General features: G+C 41.6%; 3 protein-coding genes and 1 long non-coding RNA gene across 4 annotated transcripts; 3 read left to right on the top strand and 1 right to left on the bottom strand.

Annotated features, from left to right (window-relative positions):
• Positions 1 to 2,708: 2,708 nt before the first annotated feature.
• On the bottom strand, positions 2,709 to 3,908 carry LOC148156036 (uncharacterized). The gene has a single exon (XM_088010679.1). It carries the CDS (start codon positions 3,695 to 3,697, stop codon positions 3,026 to 3,028), a length of 672 nt encoding a protein of 223 aa, XP_087866805.1. The 5' UTR covers positions 3,698 to 3,908; the 3' UTR covers positions 2,709 to 3,025.
• A 406-nt stretch (positions 3,909 to 4,314) lies between these two features.
• On the top strand, positions 4,315 to 5,702 carry LOC148156035 (uncharacterized). The gene is made up of 2 exons (XR_015764783.1): positions 4,315 to 4,631; positions 5,371 to 5,702. It is a non-coding gene; the product is annotated as an uncharacterized LOC148156035 (long non-coding RNA).
• A 758-nt stretch (positions 5,703 to 6,460) lies between these two features.
• On the top strand, positions 6,461 to 9,451 carry LOC148156034 (E3 ubiquitin/ISG15 ligase TRIM25-like). The gene is made up of 2 exons (XM_088011071.1): positions 6,461 to 6,665; positions 7,326 to 9,451. Exon 2 carries the CDS (start codon positions 7,363 to 7,365, stop codon positions 9,037 to 9,039), a length of 1,677 nt encoding a protein of 558 aa, XP_087867197.1. The 5' UTR covers positions 6,461 to 6,665; positions 7,326 to 7,362; the 3' UTR covers positions 9,040 to 9,451.
• An 8,966-nt stretch (positions 9,452 to 18,417) lies between these two features.
• Positions 18,418 to 20,557, top strand: LOC148156033 (tripartite motif-containing protein 16-like). The gene has a single exon (XM_088011070.1). The coding sequence runs from the start codon at positions 18,475 to 18,477 to the stop codon at positions 20,143 to 20,145; it is 1,671 nt and encodes a 556-aa protein (XP_087867196.1). The 5' UTR covers positions 18,418 to 18,474; the 3' UTR covers positions 20,146 to 20,557.
• The last annotated feature ends 2,298 nt before the right edge of the window (positions 20,558 to 22,855 follow it).

The raw sequence follows: 22,855 nt of genomic DNA, 5'->3' as shown, positions 1-22,855 counted from the left end.
TCCAGGGTTTTATATACGCGCAATGACCCCCAGTCACTCGCCAAACCAAGAATCACTCACCCCTGTTGTCTTTCCTTGGAGTCTCGTCAACCTTCAGATCCCAGCAGGCAGGCAGAGTGTCAGCCCTTGAACAGGTTCTGAAAAGCTTCCACTAGGAAGCTTGCCGTGCACGGTCTCTACTGGTATCCGCCTTACCCGCTGGAATCCTTCTGGTATGTTGAGCTCCGGCTCGAAGGACCAAATTATGTCAGAGTTGACACCTATTAAACACAGCAAATAACACAGGAAAGACAAGAGAAAGTTAGATTCTTAATACTCGTGAGGAGAACAGACAGAGATGTGCTTTCAGTTACAAATCTCCTTCCGCTCTGAAGCACATTTGCCTGCTCCTCTCTTTTTATTGTCTTTAGGATCCCTAATCACAGAGAGCGCTGTAACTCTAAAGCAGGGGTCCCCAAACTTTTTCCTGCGAGGGCCACATAGCTGTTCCTTTCTGTGGTCGGGGGCCGGTCTTAGTTTTTGCAGACAAAAAAAACTTAGAAAATTCTTGTCGACGGTGGGGGGGGGGGGGGGGACGACGACTACACATTCGCGCTTTTAGATAGATTTTTACCCAGAATGCAAATGGAAAAAACCGTGAGTGAAACGGTGACTGGGACTGACGAGTATATATTCCATTGAGGGAAAGTAAATTTCACATTTGCTCAAAAGCCCCCTGGTGGTTGAAGAAAAATCCACATATAAACCGGAAAATACAATATATGAAAAAGAAACACTGAATGCTCTCTGGTATGAGCAGGCGGGCCGGATCCGGCATTGTTCAGGGGGCCGGACCAAATGATGTGGCGGGCCGGATCCGGCCCGCGGGCTGTAGTTTGGGGACCCCTGCTCTAAAGGGAGGGGAAAAAACACTTCATCACACAGTCACAGCGCCAAGATTATAGCTAACTAACAACACAATCTATCTAACACTAGTTTATCTAGTTCCTGACCCAGGATCAAACAGGACAAGTTGTGAATCTTCATGGCGATGGTTTTATAGCTATCTAAGAGGTCAAAGCAGGGCGTTCTGTGAAGAGCTGCTGTCACTGCTCTTCTTCAGAGAGGCCCTCTGAGAAAGGAAATCAGAGTGATTAACAATACAGAAACATTTCTTAAAAGATATGACTAAAACAAATAAGATTACATAAACTAAGAACATATAAAACAGTATAACAAATAGTTGATAATAATACAATTTACCTAACATTGACAAAGGAGAGACACTGGTCTATAATTGCTAATAAGATGCTTATTGCCAGATTTAAATAGAGGAATAACCTTCGCAATTTTCATTGCATTTGGAAATGTTCCAGTTATAAATGACAGGTTGCAGATGTAAGTCAGAGGGTCTGCAATATCATCGATTATCCTTTTTATAAGTGACATGTTAATTTAATTCCATTGATTTTTTAGTATTACATTGATTAACTATTTCCTTAATTTCGATTTTGTCTACAGGTTTCAGGTACATAGGTGATGTATTTTGTTTTATACAAATTTCCAGTGTATCCATATCCAGTGGGTTTGATATATTTATTTGTTCTGCTAACTTAGGCCCTACATTTACAAAATATCCATTAAATCCATTTATTATCTCAACTGTTTCATTCAGGGTTTTGTCATTATAATTGATATAGTCAGGGTGAGTAGTATTAGAAGATTTCTTTCTTATCAAGCTTTGTAAACTTTTCCAAATTCCTTTAATGTTTTGTTTATTGTTTTCTAATATTTTAGAATAATATTCTTTTTTACATGTTCTGATAATTATAGTTAATTTATTTTTATAAGTTTTGTATTTTTGCTCTGCTTCAAACGTTTTATATTTTATAAATTGTTTATATAGATTATTCTTTTTCTTACATGTGTTTTGTAATCCTTTAGTAATCCATGGCTTGTATTTGTTTTTTTGCCTGTAATTACAAGGTACAGATGGACAGTTTTTATCGTAAAATGTTTTAAATATTTTGATAAATATCTGAAAAGCTTTATCAATATTTTTTTCTTCATACAACCCTTTCCAGTTCTCTGCTTGTAAATCGTTTCTTAATGCACTTATTGAGTCTTCTGACATTATTCTTTTATATGTGATGTTGGTGCCCTCATTTATTTTTCTGGAAACCTCTTCTAGGATAACAAAGACTGGTAGATGGTCACTGATATCATTTATAATAAGTCCACTTCTCAATGTACTTTCCATGTAATTAGTAAATATATAGTCAATCAGGGTTGAACTGTGTGTTGTTGTTCTACTTGGTTTAGTAATTAGTGGATATAAACCCAAACTATGTATAGCATCAATAAAGTTAGCTGTACTTTTCACCTTGTTTGGATTCAACATGTCAATGTTAAAGTCTCCACAGATGAAAATGACCTTTAGATAAATCTTAGCAAACAATCTTTCCATGTAATCTGTAAAGACGTCCGTGTCAGATGCTGCTGCTCTGTACATACAGCTGACTATAATATTTTTCTGCTTCTCAAACTCAATTTCAATAGTGATGCATTCCATTACATCATCAACTGGCATTTTTTCTACCACCTTGTATTTTAGTTCATTATCTATGTACAAGGCCACACCTCCACCTTTTTATTCTTTCTGCTTATATAATTGAACTCATACCCTCCCAGTGGGAAGTCTGCTGCCTTCTCAGAGGTGAGCCAGGTTTCTGATATTGCTATGACACTGAAGGACTTTTTTAGTTGATTTAAATACTCTTTGATTTTTTCATAATTAGCATAAAGGCTGCGGATGTTGAAGTGAATAACTGACAGTACTTGATCTGAATTAAAGCATTGGCTATAGTTGTCAGAGAAGTAATGGCAGTTGTCATTCAAATAATCAAGGAAATTGTCTGGGTCAATATCTGTTTCTATATTCATGTGTATATTTTCGATTTATTACTGGATTTCAGAAAGTTGATCAAAAGTTGCCTGGTTGTCCTGTTTCACTGATATTTATCCAACTCTTCAGTTTGTCTGATGGTCAGTACCTTGGCTTCTCCGGTGAACCGTTCAGTTTGATATAAACCTTGCAGTTTGAAGTCCATGTTGACTGTATTTTCTCTTGTTTCCTGAGAAAACGTGCTCGTCTTGCTATCTCTGCGTTCATTTTGGTAAGATGCTCATTTATATAAACATTGGATCCTCTTAATTTCCTACCTTGTTTTAGGAGTTCATTCTTATGTGTCCTGTTTGTAAACCTCATTACAGTGGCAGGTTTAACTCCTTTATTTTTCTGTGGAAGTGGATGGCAAGCTTCAATGCCATTATTATCAATGCTAATGCCCTTGTTACTGAAGAACGATATTACCTGGTTTTCGAGAGTTCCTCGATCTTCATCCCTTTTGTCAGTAATGCTTGGCTCTGTCACAGCCTGGGCATATGATCGTGGTTTCATTTCCAAGCCACTAATTACATCATTCATTCGCCTGTATTGTTCTAAGTCAGCCACTCGATGTTCCAGGAAGGCTATTTGCTCGTCTTTCTCTACATTCTGTCTCTTCAATTCTTTAACTTCCCCCATTAAGTTCATTAGAAGATTTTGTTGTTGTGAGATTTTTGCTATCTCATCAGACATAAAATCCAAGGAATTCTTTATCTCCTCAAACTCTTCCTCTGCCATAAATCGGCTTTGCTTCGTGTTTCTTTTCGACATTTCCGTTTAATCTGAACAAGTTGATGGTCAAGCGCTGTGTCCAGCTCAGGTGAAGTGTTGTCGCGGTAGCAACCTCAGGAGTTGTAGCCACTGCCCAGCCTTGTAGCCGCACGTCAGATATTGTAGCGGGAACTCAATGTTGTCGCAGCAGCTAGATGATGTAGCCGCAGCTCAGGTATAGGAGGCCAACCTCAGGAGTTGTAGCCACAGGTCAGGTATAGGAGGCCAACCTCAGGAGTTGTAGCCGCAGCTCAGGTGTTGACGTAGCAACAGCAGCTCAGCCTGACACTGTTAAAGTAATTGTGCCACTGGATCATAAAGTTGAATAAATGTTGTCACTGTCAACTTATAACTTTGTGATTGGTAGATTTTATAAAAGCCATATAATGCTAAAATTTAGCATCATATGGCTAAAAAATGCTATATAATGCTAAAGTTTAGCATTATATGGCTAAAAAATGCTATATAATGCTAAAGTTTAGCATCATATGGCTAAAAAATGCTATATAATGCTAAAGTTTAGCATCATATGGCTAAAAAATGCTATATAATGCTAAAGTTTAGCATCATATGGCTAAAAAATGCTATATAATGCTAAAGTTTAGCATCATATGGCTAAAAAATGCTATATAATGCTAAAGTTTAGCATTATATGGTGTATGTGTAAAAAAAACTGGAGAAAGGAAAAAAAAAAAAAAGTGTACATTTTTAAGTAAATTTAGTGTAAAATTAACTCCATAAAAATAACAGTATTACTCTGAAGAGTGTAAAACAACAATAGTGTTAAATAATTTGACTCACTGACTTGTTGATTTTGACACTAAAATGAGTAAAATTAACTCTGAAAATGTGACACTGGCTATAGAGAACATTTTACACAGTTTTCTAGTGGGACCAAATGTTTTCTGAAACGGAGTTAAATTCAACTCTATAGGTGTCATGGTGGGTTTTAGGAGTCGAACCCACATGCAGAAACGCTCACAGAGAGAAGGAGTAAATGCAAAAGTTTATTTACAAAATGTACAAGTAATTGCAAAGCAAAGAATGGATGACAGGAACCAGGAAATCCGGAACGGCTGCAATCAAGAGAGAGGTGGTGAGTTGAATGGAGATGGGACACAGCAAACTCTGGAGAATGGTTTGGTGCTTACTTGGAGTCTGAGGCTTAGGATCGGCTGAGGGGAGTGGGTTCCAGGTAAGGGTATCAAAAAGGGTGCGTAGGAAGGGTGCTGGTGTTGGAGGGCGGACAGGTTGACCAAGTTGGAGGCTCCGAGGACGGCGGGGCAGAGCAGGCTCCCCACTAGAGAGGGATCTTCCAAAGGCAGTCCTTGGCCAGAAGACTTGAGAAAACTTCTCCAGAGTCTCTCGTAGGCGTCCTGGGAAGAGCAGCAAGAAAACTGATTTAGAAGGAACACGAAGAGATCAAAAAACACTTCTCAGAAAGAAACACAGGGACCTCATGTACCACTGTAGGCAACACTCTGGCAGAGAAGTGCTGGCAACCCGCTGCTTATATCCTCCACCTGGAGATGGTTATGATCCTCAGGTGCATCCTGTTAAGCCCGTCAGCACACCCTCCTGTCAAAGCATGAATCGCTGGCGCCCTCTCCTGGATAGTTGGTGATGCTGAAAATGAAAAACAAAACCTTCCCCAACCTGGTACCCAACAATAGATGTTAAATTGACACTTTGTTTTTTACTGTGGTTTGACCTGAACCCAGGACTAACTGACAAAGAAGAATTTGAAGTTTCTCCTGAAATCCTTATGGTTTCTCTGTCCTGCCATAAAATCATCCCCTCCAAGAGGTGAGGGACGGTTCATGAGGTCAGGATTGTCTCTGTGCTCCATCTGGCAGTAGAGATCAGATCAGACTTTGGTGGCTCCTTTCCTTGCTGTGACTATATAATGATGTGATGTGTGTTGTTCAGGGCTCTTCTCCTGACTGCGCTAAGGAGACGGGTCTTCAAACGCTTCTGCCTTCGAATAAAGAAACTTAAAGACAAAGATTAATCTTTCTCTGATTATTGAAACAGCTTCTCATTCTTTGATAATGAAATTTCCATAACACCAATGAAGCAAAACTCAACCCATCATTCAGAAACGTAAAAACTAAGGCGCAGCTGCAAAACAAGAGCTTTCATTACAGTATCCAAGAGCCTCCAGGTAACTCTGGAGGAGCTGCAGAGATCAACCGCTCATGTTTTATGGACCAATATTAAAGTTTTTAGTCTGCATGTAGAAAAAAAGCTGCTATATGATGTAAAAAACTAAAAACCAGAGTGAAAGAAACTCCTGACAACATTTTAAATCTAACCATATCGATGTGTTATAAAGAATAAAATCTAAAATATTGAAATAAATGAAGCTTGGGAAGCTGAACTGTCTTGATGTGACGCTGAACAGCGACATGAGGAAGACCATGGCTGTTAGCTTGTGCCGTGTTGCTAAGATGGTGTCCACTGTTTGTATCAAAGCACATCAAACATATTTGTGTTTGAAACTATTAAAATGAAGAAGTTTCTAAATGTTTCTAGATGGGGTCAAAGTATTTGTTGATTTTAGCTAATTGTAGTTGGCTGTGGTCCCTAAACTCCTGGAAGAGGAACAAATATATCAAACCACTTTTCCTCAAATGCACCAAAATCTAAAAAGAGTGAACCAAATCCATCTCTTTTAAAAAAAAAACTTTATTTTCTATTTTGTTTAATCAAGTCTAAAATAATCTGCAAACTAGACGCCTTTAAAACTGCAGGATGTAACGTTTACATGTTTGTTAATTTGATCCCAAATTCAGCTAAATTCCTCTGGAGCTGGTTTGATTGTTCCTGTTTCTGCAGAGTTCACCAGAGAGGAAAGTGGGATCTCCTGAGCTGCATTCAAGTCTGAAAAGGAGTCGTTGACAAGGCTCTTCTCAGGATTCTGGTCCAGGCTGAACGAGGGATGAGCATCCGGATGGTTTTGTTTAAGGTGAAGAAAATTCTGCAGGTTTTTACCACAGAAAGATCCTGGCAGCAGAAATGAAGAGGAGCTTAAAGCTCCTCCAATGTCAACATTTGGAAAATTTAAACCTTTAAACCTGTGAGAAAAGTTGGAGACGTGTCATAAAACCCAGAAGAACTGGTCAGATGTTGGACCTTGAACTAAATTATTCTCTGAAAACTAAATGCAGAAATAGAGCTGGCAGTAGAAATACTAAATGCTGATTGGTTAAAGTTTTACAGCTTTATAAACAGACGGATTACAAACTGATATGAACACGATGCAAACATTGGACTCTCTGCTGTCATTATAGAGCAGTTAGGAAACAGGAGGCATATTTTCCCTGAACCACCAAACACATCTAGTTTCTTCAGCAGGAACGATTCTTTCATTTCATTTCCTGAAGCTGTGGAGAGCTAACATGTTAGCAAGCTGAGTTTAGAGACTCAGTCGGTTATTTTGAGCAGAAAACTGCTGTGAAGATGATTCAGCTTAAACTATTACTGCTCTCAGAGCGCTCCTCTTCCTGGTCTCACACACACACTGAGTCTGGGCGGGACCTGCTGAAGCTGGAAGCTGATTGGCTGCAGCCTCTCTGCCCTGACATGTGATTGGTGGATCACAGCTCCAGCTTGTTTCTGTTCTCAGGAAATGAAACTAACAGTCAGAGCTACTGAGAGCAGAAATGGAGCAGCAGGCAGTTCAGCTGGATCGAGAGACTTTCTCCTGTTCCATCTGTCTGGATCTACTGAAGGATCCGGTGACGACTCCCTGTGGACACAGCTACTGTATGACCTGCATTAAAAACTTCTGGGATGAAGGTGAGAAAAAGGAAAACTACCACTGTCCTCAGTGCAGGAAAACCTTCACACAGAGGCCTGACCTGCAGAAAAACACCATGCTAGCAGCTTTAGTGGAGCAGCTGAAGAAGACTGGACTCCAAGCTGCTCCTGCTGACCACTGTTATGCTGGACCTGAAGATGTGGCCTGTGATTCCTGCACTGGAAGAAAACTGAAAGCCATCAAGTCCTGTTTAGTCTGTCTGGCCTCTTTCTGTGAGAAACACCTTCATCCTCATTATGATTCAGCTGCATTTAAGAAACACAAGCTGGTGGAGCCGTCCAAGAACCTCCAGGAGAGCATCTGCTCTAAGCATGATAGGTTGTTGGAGATCTTCTGCCGCACTGATCAGAAGTGTATCTGCCTCATCTGTTTAATGGATGAACATAGAGACCATGAAACAGTGTCAGCTGCAGCAGAAAGGACTGAGAGGCAGAGAGAGCTGGAGGAGAGACGAGGAAACATCCAGCAGAGAATCCAGGACCAGGAGAAAGATGTGAAGCTGCTTCAGCAGGAGGTGGAGGCCATCAATCGCTCTGCTGATAAAACAGTGGAGGACAGTGAGAAGATCTTCACCCAGCTGATCCGTCTCCTCCAGAAAAGAAGCTCTGAGGTGAAGCAGCAGATCAGATCCCAGCAGGAAACTGAAGTGAGTCGAGTCAAAGATGTTCAGGAGAAGCTGGAGCAGGAGATCACTGAGCTGAAGAGGAAAGACGCTGAGCTGGAGCAGCTCTCACACACAGAGGATCACAACCAGTTTCTCCTCAACTACCCCTCACTGCCAGCACTCAGTGAGTCGACACACTCATCCAGCATCAACATCCGTCCTCTGGGACACTTTGAGGACGTGACAGCAGCTGTGTCAGAGCTCAGAGACAAACTACAGGACGTCCTGAGAGACTCATGGACAAACATCTCACTGATGGTCACTGAGGTGGATGTTCTACTGTCAGAACCAGGACCAGAACCAAAGAGAAGAGCTGGATTCTTAAGATATTCATGTGAAATCACTCTGGATCCAAACACAGCAAACAGACGACTGGGACTATCAGAGGGGAACAGGAAGGTGGCCGTAATGAATCAGGATCAGTTTTATTCTAGTCATCCAGACAGATTTACTGATTATTCTCAGGTTCTGAGTAGAGAGAGTCTGACTGGACGTTGTTACTGGGAGGTGGAGTGGAGAGGGGAACCAGTTTATGTATCAGTCGCATACAAGAGTATCAGCAGAGCAGGAGGTGGGTATGAAAGTGGTTTTGGATATAATAAGAAATCCTGGGCATTAATATGTTCTCAGACCAATCGTGAATTTGGTCACAACAACATCTGGACCTCCATCTCAGGTCCAGTTTCCTCCAGAGTCGGAGTGTACCTGAATCACACAGCAGGTATTCTGTCCTTCTACAGCGTCTCTGAAACCATGACTCTCCTCCACAGAGTCCAGACCAGATTCACTGAACCGATACTGGCTGGAGTTTTGGTTGGTTCTGGATCCTCAGCAGAGTTCAGTAAACCCAGATAGATTTCCTCTTGTCTCTCAGGTTGTTGATCAGGGTTCATGGTTCTGGTGTCTCTGCTGTTCTGATCTTCTTTATTTTTCCGGTTTAGTTCTTTGTGTTACAGGAGCCATAAAGGAAATCACTGCTGATGATTTCTTTCATTCTGATGACAGAAATATTTCATGAAAATCTAAACTTCTCTGGACTCTGATGGTTTTCCTTTAACTTTTTTATCCATGTATTTCCATGTTTTATTTGTTGTTAAATCAGTTTAGATCAAAGTGATCTGAACTTGATTCTGTTTTCTATGTTGTGATCCAGAAAACCTGAAACATCAAATCAGAACTGATGCTGTTTTCTTCTCATATTTTAGATTTAGATCAGAAATAAATGTCTGTTGTTCGTCTTCAATAAAGAAACTTGATTACAGAGAAATGTTGAAAGTTTTCTAGTCATTTCTAATGGCAGTTTGAACTTCCTCCCCTGTTTCCACTGTGATTGTGTCTTGCTGTTGGCGTCTTCCTCACAAATTCATCCAAATCTGTGGACCTACTGGTTTAACTGGTTTCAAAGAGCGACCGTTAACATGTGGGGCGGCGACCTTTAGAAGAGGCGTAGTCCTAAGGAAGTAGGTGGGCTATAGGAGAAGAGCTCTGAGGCAACCTACTTAGAGTAGCAGCTCTACAGGAGTGGAGTTGTGGGTGACTGAAAGGCCTCAGTCACCACCCTCGCAGTAACTGCACGGCGTGTGGGTGAGGAGAGCTCACTGTGGACAGTGACCACGTCCAGACAGTGCAGCTAGTAGCCAAAGTAGCTTGAACCCATCCCTGCTCTAAGGATCCTAGAGAGGCTTTGGGGTCGAGCAACTCGAGGACAAAGACAACATGGAGAATGAGAGAGACGACGCACAGTCGTACGTCCAGCAGATGGAAGCCATCCCACGAGGAAGTGATGATCAAGGCCCAGGAGGGCAAAGCCAGAGAAAAGAAGGAGAACAATCCCTGTCTAAATCCCTGCTCCAGTCAGCCCCAGTGAGAGTGATGCTGTGTAGAGAGGGATTCGAGACATGGTCTCAAGTGAACCAAAGGATGTTTCATCAGTACCATTATGGCACCAATCAAGAACAACTGAAAGAACACCTGAAGACAATGCTGCAGATGAAAGACCACTACAACTGCACCCGCTACAACTATGGGACCTGTCTTGTGGTGGTTCGGCATCCAGTGGAAGTGAGCAAGAAAAGTGGATCAAGAAAGGTTGTGTTTGTCGGAATCGAGAAGTGGGACAGTACTCCCAGAGGACGGGAGGTCCCAGAAGAACACGTGGAGGAGGTCGTGCGAAGCGTGCATGAGGCCTTAGGACATGCAGGCGTGCGACCTACACGTGAGGAGCTGGTGGAACAAGACCTGTGGATCCCGGTGAGAGAGGTCCAACGCGTGCTGAGGGGCTGCGAGGTGTGTGGTCAATACAACGCAGGCCGCCGAGGGCAGCGTGTGGAGGGGTTGACCATCAAGAGCACCTTCCCCTGGAGCTCAATCTGCATGAATGTGGCTGGCCCCATGGAGGTGAATGGGAGGAAAGGTGAGAGATACCTCCTAGTGATTGTGGATTCTATGTCGGGATTCGTCATCGTGAAGGCAGCCTGGAGAGCGAACGGCAGCAGTGTTGTCGGCATGCTGGTGCAAGTGTGCAGCGCTCTGGGGATCCAAGGAGTTGAGCAATTGAAGCCAGTTCCTAACTAAAGTGTCTCTGAAACCATGACTCTCCTCCACAGATCCAGACCAGATTCACTGAACCGATACTGGCTGGAGTTTGGGTTGGTCCTGGATCCTCAGCAGAGTTCAGTAAACCCAGATAGATTTCCTCTTGTCTCTCAGGTTGTTGATCAGGGTTCATGGTTCTGGTGTCTCTGCTGTTCTGATCTTCTTTATTTTTCTGGTTTAGTTCTTTGTGTTACAGGAGCCATAAAGGAAATCACTGCTGATGATTTCTTTCATTCTGATGACAGAAATATTTCATGAAAATCTAAACTTCTCTGGACTCTGATGGTTTTCCTTTAACTTTTTTATCCATGTATTTCCATGTTTTATTTGTTGTTAAATCAGTTTAGATCAAAGTGATCTGAACTTGGTTCTGTTTTCTATGTTGTGATCCAGAAAACCTGAAACATCAAATCAGAACTGATGCTGTTTTCTTCTCACGTTTTAGATTTAGATCAGAAATAAATGTCTGTTGTTCGTCTTCAATAAAGAAACTTGATTACAGAGAAATGCTGAAAGTTTTCTAGTCATTTCTAATGGCAGTTTGAACTTCCTCCCCTGTTTCCACGGTGATTGTGTCTTGCTGTTGGCGTCTTCCTCACAAATTCATCCAAATCTGTGGACCTACTGGTTTGATTCCTTGCTGAGTTGTTTATCTGACAGCAGTTTTGCTTTAGCATGTGAAACTTCAGCTCGATTGTTTTATCAGAGTTATTGGCGCTGCGTTCCTGGACCGTCACTGGGATTCTGTCAGAGCTGATTGTGGCTCAGTTCGCCCGACTCGGTTTGAGAAGGAAACTGGTTTGCTGATTCTGTGCGACTTCTGGCACTTTAGCATTGATGCTGAGGCAGTGAAGTTAAATTGGTCACAATGAAAGTAGCTACACTTAAGTTTGATATGGTATATATTTATTTTACTTTTTGTTCTCTCACTGCTTGAATTTTTGACAATTAAATTATTTTTATTTTCCTTGTTTGATATTTTGAAAGTTCACTTTGGCTTTAATTTGGTCTTTAACTTGATTAACTTGAAATATGATGAATACTCTTTTTGTTTACTTCATTTAAATTATGGTTAATTTAAGCTAATTATTGAAACGTTTAATTATTAGGAATTTAATATTTGCATTTGCATTTAATATGCATGGACCAGGGTCGTTGCCAGAAATCTTGGTCCCCCTAAAAAACAAAATATTGTTGGGCCCCAACAATTTTTGAGTCTATTTGACCCATGAAAGGGTCACAATTTTAAAGGCTTGAATCTGCCTTGCTTTTTTTGGTTTAATATTGATACTAGCACAATATTTACTGCTTATGAATTTAACACCCAACAATCCACATTCAGTATTCAAGTAGATTGCTTACATTTTTCTCTATTAGTGTTAGATACTGAAATCTCTCCCCCAACGAGTCAAAAGCAACATGCAAAATACACATAAAACAAACAATTCAGACTAATCAAAAATTCTATGTAGCTGCATTTTATTTAAGCTGCAGTACATAACTTCAATTAAAAAAAAATGTTTTCTCCACAATTGTTAAAGTTGTCATGATGTCATAGCAGTTTGTTATGAGACAGATAATCTGTGAAAACAATCAATCTCCTCCATCTCGTCGCTGAACTACTACTACTGGTTAAAGTAATGCACCGTTCTGACCAAAACAACCAATCAGAACTAGAACTAGTTGGATGCTCTTAGCGCTGTCAATTAGTCTCATTCACTCACTGCTAAATGTTTTAATGGTGGAGAAACAACTTATTGTAAGAAATCATTTATCTGCCATCATTGATAGCAATGCTAACTGAGCATTCACAGTTTGAATCTGCACAGCTCTGTGCTATGCTGACTGCAGTATGGCACAAAGCAAGGGGGAGGAAGGATGAGCAGCACCACATGAGATTGTGATTGACAGCACTAAAACTCTCCTGCCACTGACTTGTTGTTTCTAGCACTGGGAGAAAGCAGAGGAAATAGATTTTTCACAGATAACCTCTCTTACCATACTGTCACAACATAATGACAGTTTTAAAAAATACGTGAAAAAAATATTTATATAAAAGTTACATACTGCAGCTTTAGTTTCACTGAGGAGACTAAAGGTCAGGACGGAAGTGGGTTAGACCCATGCACCCTTATGTCCTAAAATTTCTATTCATTATCCTGCGCAATGGCGAATTCTGCTGCCTAGGGTCTGGGAACTTGAACCTAGACATTATGCAGCATTTGCATGGGGAATTTGGGCTCAGTTTAGGCCATTCGGGTGGATGTGCAGTAAGATGAAAGATCCACCAGGTGGAGCTATTGTATTGGTTTTTGAAAAGCTGGTTTTTGGTCGAGGGCCTCTGGAAGGTTGGTGGGACTCATCTCTCCCTGAGTCCTGATGAGTGCAGATTTGGGGTCGGGGGTCGCCGGGCTCGTGTGGGAGCATCCTTTGAGCCACGAGGGAGCATGTTTGCCATATGGAAACTTTTGGTTATTTTGAAGAAGGGTGAGTTTGGGGGTCGACTTGTGTGACTCCGTGGGGTGTTGAGGCCTGCTGTAAGTTATCTGATGCCGCTGCTGCCTAATGTCTGCATGTGTGATTAAGCCTCCCAAAGTCTTTCCGAGGGCGGATTTTCGGTGGGGGAGTCTCCGGGGTCGTGGGGGAGGGTCCTTGGAACCACGAGGGAGCATGTTTGCCACACATGAAGGTTTGGTTATGGAGTTTGAGGCCCGCCATAAGGGATCTGACGGCGCTGCTGCCAAATGTTTGCGTGTTGACCTCAAGTGCTGGAGGTCAAGGTTCGGTCCTGGTGGGTCCTGGTGGTCCAAGGGGTGCTCCTGGAGGTCAAAGGGGTGGTAGTGTGGAGGTCCAAGCAGGCCTTTGGTGCCCGAGTCCTGGGTGGTGGAAAAGACACACGGAAGCCTTCTGGAGGCCAAAGGTTACTATGAGATCTCGACCTTGGACTCTTGAGCCGAGTGTGGGTAGGGTTGGGTTTAAGCTCCGTGGAGGCTCCAGAGCCACAGGGATTTTTGACCAAGGTAAGGCAGGGTCCTGGCAACCAAACCCCGGGTACGGCACCTCCGTGAGCGATCCTGGTTCTGGAGAACCGGGCCCACTTTGAGGCGACACTACCACCCCTTTGACCTCCAGGACCACCCCTTGAATGTCCACAACATCTTTTAGATTTTTCTTTATGCTGAATATTTATTAGTAATACAATTTTGCGAGGATCAGTACAGCTTAATGCAGCAGCATAAATAATCAAAGGTATAGGGGTGAAAAGTGATGATGATTCTAGGGGCCCTGAACAGCAGGGAGCCCTCCACAATTTATTTATATTTTGTTCATAGACATAAAATAAAAAAATTGGGGTCTTGTCAAAAACAAAATTAATCATATTGTATTTTCAAAGATTGTTTTTAGCAGTAAAAATAGAATACTACCCCTCCCAGACCAATAAACACACATCCGTTTTTGCCCTGAACTGAGAACTGCAAAACTGAGACACAGTTCAAGTTGTTCCAAACGAGGGATTTACAAATTGGCTGCAATATATTTGACATGACGTAACTTCTCTCCAAAAGGGATTTCTCTTTTGGCTAACATACACCTTTGTGCCTTGTTTCATGCACAAGATGTTAAACGGTCTGGCTTCAGTGAAATTCTTGCACCTATTGTTAGAGACATGAGAGTTTTGGAAACTGATGGAGTTGTTATTCCTCTGTGCGGTTGCCATGTTCATGGGAGTATTGTGCAGGTTACTGGGGATCATTTAGGCCTACATAGCCTGTTTGGCCTGGTTGAGTCTTTCAGTGCCAGGTATTGTTGCAGGTTCTGTTTGGCTGAAAAACTTTCAAACAGAATTCTCCAGAGATTCTTCCAAAATAGTGCTGCACACCAAAGAAATGCACACTGCCAAGAAATGGCTTCCAATCCCTCTCTTCCTGATGTTTTTGGTGTGAAGCGTTCATGTATTTTAAATTCACTTATGTTGTTTCACACAACTGAAAACTTCTCAGTTGATGTGATGCAGGACATTTTTGAAGGGATTGGCCAGTACGAGTTGAACATTTAGTTTGAGTGTTTTAAAGAACACATTACATTGGAGGAAGTGAATCTGAGAATACGAACTTTTGACTATGGATTCATGGAGAGGAACAACAGGCCAGTGGCTGTGAATTTATGTGGAGAATCGAATGATCTGGGACTAAATGCAGTTCAATCATGGTGCTTGCTGAAGAATGTTCCTCTCAGGTTTGGAGATCTGGTAACATCTGATAATCCACACTGGCGCCTCCTCCTTTTACTGCTACAAAGTGTAAATATTGTTCTTTCTCCAATGTTAACCCAAGGTCTGTGTGTATATTTAAAACATTTGATTGTGGATCATCACAACCTGTTTAAAAAGTTGTATCCACAGAAAAAACTTTTACCAAATTTTCTCATCCATTATTCTAGGTGCATTCAGAAAATTGGCCCTGTGCTTCATAGCTGGTGCATGCGCTATGAAGGTAAACACAATTTTTTAAAGAAACAGTTAAAGTCATTTAAAAACATTACCAACACACTCGCTAAAACACATCAAAATTATACGGCACATGTTTGGCAAGCTTCATCAACTTTTAATCGATTGGACATTGGACCAGGGAAAATGGTGTCTTTAAACCTGGTAAAAGGAGGTTCTGACATTTCTGAGCCAATGCAAGTGAGGCTCAAGTTATGAAAGTGAACTGGGCAAAACACAGTGGGCTTATTTAGCGCCCTCATCTGGTTATTGGTGGCAAAGTTGGATCTGAGATGCCTCTTTTACCAGATCAAGTCTGAGTTCATAGTTACAGACAAATCGTTGCTGCTTGCATTGCCTTTATGTACAGGAACTTTTCATGAACATTTTCATGAAGTTACTAAAATGATGCAAGGTTTTGTTGGTTTGATGTCAACCATCTATGTTATCCGAAGCCCTTTGACATACAAATGTCATATGAAGCAAATGGCACTGCTCTCTTTGTTGTCCCATATTGCTATCTTTGGTTAACTTTGTTTTGAAGATGATTAAAATGACACTGTTAAAGTGATTTTGCCACTGGATCATCAAGTTGAATAAATGTTGTCACTGTCAATTTATAACTTTGATTATTGTGATTGGTAGATTTTATAAAAGCCATATAATGCTAAGCTTTACCATTATATGGCTAAAAAATGCTATATAATGCTACAATTTACCATTATATGGCTAAAAAATGCTATATAATGCTAAACTTTACCATTATATGGCTAAAAAATGCTATATAATGCTAAACTTTACCATTATATGGCTAAAAAATGCTATATAATGCTAAAATTTACCATTATATGGCTAAAAAATGCTATATAATGCTAAAATGTAGCATTATATGGCTAAAAAATGCTATGTAATGCTAAAAATTTAGCATTATATGGTATATGTGTAAAAAAAAAACTGGAGAAAGGAAAAAACAACACAATAAAGTGTACATTTTAAAGTAAATTTAGTGTAAAATTAACTCCATAAAAATAACAGTATTACTCTGAAGAGTGTAAAACAACAATAGTGTTAAATAATTTGACTCACTGACTTGTTGATTTTGACACTAAAATGAGTAAAATTAACTCTGAAAATGTGACACTGGCTATAGAGAACATTTTACACAGTTTTCTAGTGGGACCAAATGCTTTCTGAAACGGAGTTAAATTCAACTCTATAGGTGTTAAATTGACACTTTGTTTTTTACTGTGGTTTGACCTGAACCCAGGACTAACTGACAAAGAAGAATTAGAAGTTTCTCCTGAAATCCTTATGGTTTCTCTGTCCTGCCATAAAATCATCCCCTCCAAGAGGTGAGGGACGGTTCATGAGGTCAGGATTGTCTCTGTGCTCCATCTGGCAGTAGAGATCAGATCAGACTTTGGGTGGCTCCTTTCCTTGCTGTGACTATATAATGATGTGATGTGTGTTGTTCAGGGCTCTTCTCCTGACTGCGCTAAGGAGACGGGTCTTCAAACGCTTCTGCCTTCGAATAAAGAAACTTAAAGACAAAGATTAATCTTTCTCTGATTATTGAAACAGCTTCTCATTCTTTGATAATGAAATTTCCATAACACCAATGAAGCAAAACTCAACCCATCATTCAGAAACGTAAAAACTAAGGCGCAGCTGCAAAACAAGAGCTTTCATTACAGTATCCAAGAGGCTCCAGGTAACTCTGGAGGAGCTGGAGAGATCAACTGCTCATGTTTTATGGACCAATATTAAAGTTTTTAGTCTGCATGTAGAAAAAAAGCTGCTATATGGTGTAAAAAACTAAAAACCAGAGTGAAAGAAACTCCTGACATGATTTTAAATCTAACCATATCGATGTCTTATAAAGAATAAAATCTAAAATATTGAAATAAATGAAGCTTGGGAAGCTGAACTGTCTTGATGTGACGCTGAACAGCGACATGAGGAAGACCATGGCTGTTAGCTTGTGCCGTGTTGCTAAGATGGTGTCCACTGTTTGTATCAAAGCACATCAAACATATTTGTGTTTGAAACTATTAAAATGAAGAAGTTTCTAAATGTTTCCAGATGGGGTCAAAGTATTTCTTGATTTTAGCTAATTGTAGTTGGCTGTGGTCCCTAAACTCCTGGAAGAGGAACAAATATATCAAACCACTTTTCCTCAAATGCACCAAAATCTAAAAGGAGTGAACCAAATCCACCACTTTAAAAATAACTTTATTTTCTATTTTGTTTAATCAAGTCTAAAATAATCTGCAAACTAGACGCCTTTAAACCTGCAGGATGTAACGTTTACATGTTTGTTAATTTGATCCCAAATTCAGCTAAATTCCTCTGGAGCTGGTTTGATTGTTCCTGTTTCTGCAGAGTTCACCAGAGAGGAAAGTGGGATCTCCTGAGCTGCATTCAAGTCTGAAAAGGAGTCGTTGACAAGGCTCTTCTCAGGAATCTGGTCCAGGCTGAATGAGGGATGAGCATCCGGATGGTTTTGTTTAAGGTGAAGAAAATTCTGCAGGTTTTTACCACAGAAAGATCCTGGCAGCAGAAATGAAGAGGAGCTTAAAGCTCCTCCACTCTCAACATTTGGAAAATTTAAACCTTTAAACCTGTGAGAAAAGTTGGAGACGTGTCATAAAACCCAGAAGAACTGGTCAGATGTTGGACCTTAAAATAAATGATTCTCTGAAAACTAAATGCAGAAATAGAGCTGGCAGTAGAAATACTAAATGCTGATTGGTTAAAGTTTTACAGCTTTATAATCAGACGGATTACAAACTGATATGAACACGATGCAAACATTGGACTCTCTGCTGTCATTATAGAGCAGTTAGGAAACAGGAGGCATATTTTCCCTGAACCACCAAACACATCTAGTTTCTTCAGCAGGAACGATTCTTTCATTTCATTTCCTGAAGCTGTGGAGAGCTAACATGTTAGCAAGCTGAGTTTAGAGACTCAGTCGGTTATTTTGAGCAGAAAACTGCTGTGAAGATGATTCAGCTTAAACTATTACTGCTCTCAGAGCGCTCCTCTTCCTGGTCTCACACACACACTGAGTCTGGGCGGGACCTGCTGAAGCTGGAAGCTGATTGGCTGCAGCCTCTCTGCCCTGACATGTGATTGGTGGATCACAGCTCCAGCTTGTTTTTGTTCTCAGGAAATGAAACTAACAGTCAGAGCTACTGAGAGCAGAAATGGAGCAGCAGGCAGTTCAGCTGGATCGAGAGACTTTCTCCTGTTCCATCTGTCTGGATCTACTGAAGGATCCGGTGACGACTACCTGTGGACACAGCTACTGTATGACCTGCATTAAAAACTTCTGGGATGAAGGTGAGAAAAAGGAAAACTACCACTGTCCTCAGTGCAGGAAAACCTTCACACAGAGGCCTGACCTGCAGAAAAACACCATCCTAGCAGCTTTAGTGGAGCAGCTGAAGAAGACTGGACTCCAAGCTGCTCCTGCTGACCACTGTTATGCTGGACCTGAAGATGTGGCCTGTGATTCCTGCACTGGAAGAAAACTGAAAGCCATCAAGTCCTGTTTAGTCTGTCTGGCCTCTTTCTGTGAGAAACACCTTCAGCCTCATTATGATTCAGCTGCATTTAAGAAACACAAGCTGGTGGAGCCGTCCAAGAACCTCCAGGAGAACATCTGCTCTAAGCATGATAGGTTGTTGGAGGTCTTCTGCCGCACTGATCAGAAGTGTATCTGTTATCTCTGCACTATGGATGAACATAAAGGCCATGAAACAGTGTCAGCTGCAGCAGAAAGGACTGAGAGGAAGAGAGAGCTGGAGGAGAGACGAGGAAACATCCAGCAGAGAATCCAGGACCAGGAGAAAGATGTGAAGCTGCTTCAGCAGGAGGTGGAGGCCATCAATCGCTCTGCTGATAAAACAGTGGAGGACAGTGAGAAGATCTTCACCCAGCTGATCCGTCTCCTCCAGAAAAGAAGCTCTGAGGTGAAGCAGCAGATCAGATCCCAGCAGGAAACTGAAGTGAGTCGAGTCAAAGATGTTCAGGAGAAGCTGGAGCAGGAGATCACTGAGCTGAAGAGGAAAGACGCTGAGCTGGAGCAGCTCTCACACACAGAGGATCACAACCAGTTTCTCCTCAACTACCCCTCACTGCCAGCACTCAGTGAGTCGACACACTCATCCAGCATCAACATCCGTCCTCTGGGACACTTTGAGGACGTGACAGCAGCTGTGTCAGAGCTCAGAGACAAACTACAGGATGTCCTGAGAGACTCAAGGACAAACATCTCACTGATGGTCACTGAGGTGGATGTTCTACTGGCAGAACCAGAACCAAAGGGCAGAGCTGGATTCTTAAGATATTCATGTGAAATCACTCTGGATCCAAACACAACATTCAGACGGCTGGGACTATCAGAGGGGAACAGGAAGGTGACAAGGATGGATCATGATCAGTTTTATTCTAGTCATCCAGACAGATTCACTGGATGGTATCAGGTTCTGAGTAGAGAGAGTCTGACTGGACGTTGTTACTGGGAGGTGGAGTGGAGAGGGTCATATGTTTATGTATCAGTCGCATACAAGAGTATCAGCAGAGAAGGAGGTGGGTATGAATGTGGTTTTGGATATAATGATAAATCTTGGGCATTAGATCGTTCTGTATTCGGTTATGGATTTAGACACAACAACATCTGGACCTCCATCTCAGGTCCAGTTCCCTCCAGAGTCGGAGTGTACCTGGATCACACAGCAGGTATTCTGTCCTTCTACAGCGTCTCTGAAACCATGACTCTCCTCCACAGAGTCCAGACCAGATTCACTGAACCGATACTGGCTGGAGTTTATGTTGGTTATGGATCCTCAGCAGAGTTCAGTAAACCCAGATAGATTTCCTCTTGTCTCTCAGGTTGTTGATCAGGGTTCATGGTTCTGGTGTCTCTGCTGTTCTGATCTTCTTTATTTTTCCGGTTTAGTTCTTTGTGTTATAGGAGCCATAAAGGAAATCACTGCTGATGATTTCTTTCATGCTGATGACAGAAATATTTCATGAAAATCTAAACTTCTCTGGACTCTGATGGTTTTCCTTTAACTTTTTTATCCATGTATTTCCATGTTTTATTTGTTGTTAAATCAGTTTAGATCAAAGTGATCTGAACTTTGTTCTGTTTTCTATGTTGTGATCCAGAAAACCTGAAACATCAAATCAGAACTGATGCTGTTTTCTTCTCATATTTTAGATTTAGATCAGAAATAAATGTCTGTTGTTCGTCTTCAATAAAGAAACTTGATTACAGAGAAATGCTGAAAGTTTTCTAATCATTATTGTGATAAATTCTTTTTGAGGAATCGGATTCGGGTCCAACATGATCCGACGATCCCAGTTGAAACGGTTCTGTTGACAGTTGCTGATCTAGTTGGTCACAGAAATTTAATTTATGCTTCCAGAATGAATAAAGGAATAGTGATATTTTTAAAAAAGGAGCGTTTTGTGAACCAGCTGATTGTCATGGTGTGACGGTAGGCGGAGACCTGCAGGTGTCGCTGCTTGCGGTGCCTCCATCCGGGTTATTATCTCAGGTGTGCCGCCGTTCATTCCTAATGTTTCGTTGGAGAAAAAGCTCCAGCGCTTTGGGAAACTTGCGAGTGGTTTTGAAACTGTTGGTTCGGGATGTAAACATGACAAGCTGAAACACGTTCAGTCTTTCAGGAGGCAGGTTTTCATGTTCTTAAACTGCTACACAGACGCTAGAAGTTTCTTTCAGAGTGAAATATGAAGAAGGATCTTACATGGTTTATGCGAGTACTGGGAGTATGAAATGCTTTGAATGTGGGATGTTGGACATGAACGGGCTTCTTGCCCTCACAAAAAGCAGGAAGCTCAGATTGAAGTGAGTGGAAGTGCAGAGGAGTCGCCGGTGGTTGGAGCTCCTCCGCCTGCTGAGGGCGGGGCGTTTCCTCCGTCGGTTGGCTCTGATGCTGGGAGGGAAGCAGTGGTCTGAATAAACACGCTGCACGGGAGGAGACTGAGAAAACTGGAACCGATGTTCCCAAGGACTCCTCAGATGGGAGCAATCTGGATATAGAAACGGATCAGACGGCTGGTTGTGTTGCTGCCGAGGCTGCAGCGTTACCTGAAGGTGGCGCTGCAGAGGTTCAGTCTGCAGCTTCACCTGCCCAGGTAGAGGACATGGAGTCTGACAGCGACTCAGAGGCGTTTCAACCGCAGATTCACAAACATCCAGTGGTGATTTGTACACTCTGGAGGAAACTAATGATTTTCTGGATGAAACGTTTGGAAAACAAGTTAAAGTCCTTGATTATTTTCCTGATGCAGAAAAATGTATCAAGAGTGTATTAATGGTACAGAAAATAGTTGGTTTTGACATGTTGGATGAAAAGAATCGGCTAAACGGCTAAAGGTTAAAAAAACACGACAAACGTCCGGAGACATTTGTCAGAAAATTAAGTAAAAGGTTCAAAGCGACTGAAAATTCAGAAATAAGATGATGGTTAAAGTGCACTGGGTGATCTTCTTTCTACTGTCTCTCTGTTTTCCTTCTCCTTTTCACCTGTATGAGTAACATCAGAGCTGCGGAGGAGCCCCGATTGAAGGAGTTCCACTCTCAGCATGGATTTGAAACTTTTTATTATGATGTGCTTAAATGAGCCTCTGTTCCAGAACAGCTGAGTCAGATGTTTGCATGACCGTCTGCAGCCATCAAGAAGTGCAGAAGGTTGTTAATCATCCACAGATTCAATCCAGGTGAGGCAGAAGGGAAACACTTAACATGTAAGGCAGGTGAAACACTGAACTAAACCTGCTAATGACTGATTCAGTCTGTTGATTCTTGGATTGGTAACTGGTTAAACTGAACTGGACTATTGTTACTTGTGTGGGATCTTATCAGCATATAGACACTTTTTAAGGAATTTAATCAACTTATTTGGAAATATTTGTAGTTGATGGAAGATTAAACCAGCTATTTGATGGAAGTTTATTCTGTATAAATTATAATTTTTCCAACTACAGTATAAATCACCTTTTGTTCTATTTATTTGTCTCTGGCTGGGCCGGATTTTAGCAGGGGCTTACCGGGGCTGCAGCCCGGGGCCCCGGCATTTCGGGCGCCCCGAAGGATGTTTTATATTTTTGTGAATGGATAGTGTCAGAATTTAATCAATGACTACGATGATTTTGGCAGCACCGATGAAAAATGTTCCAATTTGTTCTGGCAAACGTCCATCTTGAATGCTTGCTTGTTATTGGTCCACTTTTGACGCATCTTACGCATTGGGGAGGAGGAGCGTCAAGGGAATATTATTTTACAATGGTGGACAACAGAAATTATGACAGCGGAGCGCAGAAAAGAAGGAAGAGAAAAGAAAAAGAGCATCGCGCCAAAGAGGCGACAAACAAAATGCCTAAACTGACAGGCTTTTTTAAAGCTGTTAGCGGAGATGGAGCAGAAATATCATTATCCCCCGCTCCTCAAACCCTTAGCTATGCTAACACCGGCACTAAGATCCCCCCAGAACCTTTAACATTTCATTGTATTTCAGCAGGGCCGAGCGCAAATCGTGACACCGCACCTACTAC

Source organism: Poecilia mexicana, unplaced genomic scaffold, assembly GCF_051168715.1.
Source record: "Poecilia mexicana isolate PSO_F unplaced genomic scaffold, ASM5116871v1 scaffold_12, whole genome shotgun sequence".
NCBI lineage: Eukaryota > Metazoa > Chordata > Actinopteri > Cyprinodontiformes > Poeciliidae > Poecilia > Poecilia mexicana.
Note: the sequence above shows the minus strand (reverse complement) of the source record. Positions and strands in the feature narration are given on the sequence as shown.

Excerpts from the sequence above, each read along its gene's own strand:
- LOC148156036 (XM_088010679.1), bottom strand. The coding sequence starts at position 3,697 with ATGTCGAAAAGAAACACGAAGCAAAGCCGATTTATGGCAGAGGAAGAG.
- LOC148156034 (XM_088011071.1), top strand. The coding sequence starts at position 7,363 with ATGGAGCAGCAGGCAGTTCAGCTGGATCGAGAGACTTTCTCCTGTTCC.
- LOC148156033 (XM_088011070.1), top strand. The coding sequence starts at position 18,475 with ATGGAGCAGCAGGCAGTTCAGCTGGATCGAGAGACTTTCTCCTGTTCC.